Source organism: Myotis lucifugus, unplaced genomic scaffold (assembly GCF_000147115.1).
Source record: "Myotis lucifugus unplaced genomic scaffold, Myoluc2.0 scaffold_413, whole genome shotgun sequence".
Taxonomy (NCBI): domain Eukaryota; kingdom Metazoa; phylum Chordata; class Mammalia; order Chiroptera; family Vespertilionidae; genus Myotis; species Myotis lucifugus.
In genome coordinates, this window is record NW_005871461.1 from 539,662 (window position 1) to 540,927 (window position 1,266).

The 1,266-nt window shown below is 66.2% G+C and overlaps 1 protein-coding gene across 1 annotated transcript in view; it reads right to left on the reverse strand.

Moving 5' to 3' along the window:
• Positions 1-678: 678 nt before the first annotated feature.
• BAIAP2L2 (BAI1 associated protein 2 like 2) overlaps positions 679-1,266 on the reverse strand; it is a gene marked incomplete at its 5' end in the record, with an annotated part of 18,702 nt that continues 18,114 nt past the window's right edge. The window contains one exon of the mRNA XM_023743780.1: positions 679-1,152. Coding sequence (XP_023599548.1) covers positions 1,077-1,152 — 76 coding nt within the window. The remainder of the gene's footprint in view (positions 1,153-1,266) is intronic.

Below are 1,266 nucleotides of genomic sequence, written 5' to 3' on the forward strand. Positions count from 1 at the left end.
GGTGGGGGGTGCAGCCAGACTCCCAGGCTTGCCTGCAGATCAGCCACTGGCCTGGCTCTCACCCCAGGCCGGGGGCTTAGAGTATTCCCACCCCCACCCCCTAAGAGGCTTTTCCTGGGAGGGGTGAAGGGACAGGGGGCCCCAGGCCTGCCGGGGAGCTTTGGACAGATGAGGCTCCACCTTCTGGGGCCCCAGGACACACAGAGCCCTGTTCTGGTGGTGGTGGGGGTCCTGCTGGTGCTGGGGGCACAGCCCTGTCCTGGAGAGACATCCCCCCAGGCCCCAATCACCTCAATGCCTCGTGTGCCCCCCACCCCAGGCCACATTCCAGGAAGGGCCTCTGTGCCTTCCCCTGGACAAGGCTAATCCAGGAGAGCCTGGGACAGGGGGTGGGAGGGGGGGGGCAGGGAGGGCAGAACAAAGGGCGCTGTGTCCCAGGCCACCGATGGGCCCTGACCTCGGCCACTGCCACCCGCTGCCCCTGGAGAGGCAGCTATTTCCTGAGGCTGGAGATGGAGGGGAGGGCTTCAGGGGGGACCTAAAGGCGTGTGCAAATGAGGGCTGTGAAGGGATAAGAGGGGGTGAGGCCTCCCAGGCACCTGCCGGTGACCCCATTCTCCAGTGGGAGGTCTCCATGCCCACCTGCCCAGCCCCCAGACCAGAGAGCACCAGTCCTGCTGCCTGTCCACTTGCTTTATTTCTCATTGTTTACAAAAGTTAAAAGGGGACAAGTGTGGGCGGGCGGGGGAGGGTGTGTAAGGGGCTCCTCCCCACTGGGGTGGAGAAGGGGAAAGAGGATGGGGGCGTGAGGCAGGCCCCCAGGGAGAGTCCTGGGGCCCCTGGAGGGGAAGAAGTGGTGCTGTCCCCATTCCGCCTGCTTTATTTTCAAGGCCCCAGACCCCATGCCAGGGCCCTCGGAGCTGCTCAGGCTGGGGGCTTGGTCAGGGGAAGGGTGCCCCCCACCAGGATCAGGGCCCGGGCGTCTCGGATCCACGGCTGCTGCTGCTGCTGCCGCCAGCTCTGGGCAGCTCCTGGGCAGGTGGCGGGGCGACCTCAGACCCGATGGAGGAAGGCCCTCAGCGGATGAGGGGCGCCGAGCGGTCATTGGTGACAGTGGGCCGCAGCTTTACGGTGGCAAAGGGGTTAGTGCCCCTGTGGGGGGAGAGGTCAGAGAGAGGTCTCCAGCTGGCTGTGGGTCCAGGGAAGGCAGCTGGACACCTGAGCCGTGTCCACCCTGCCTCCTGTCCCCGTCACCCGCACTCACCC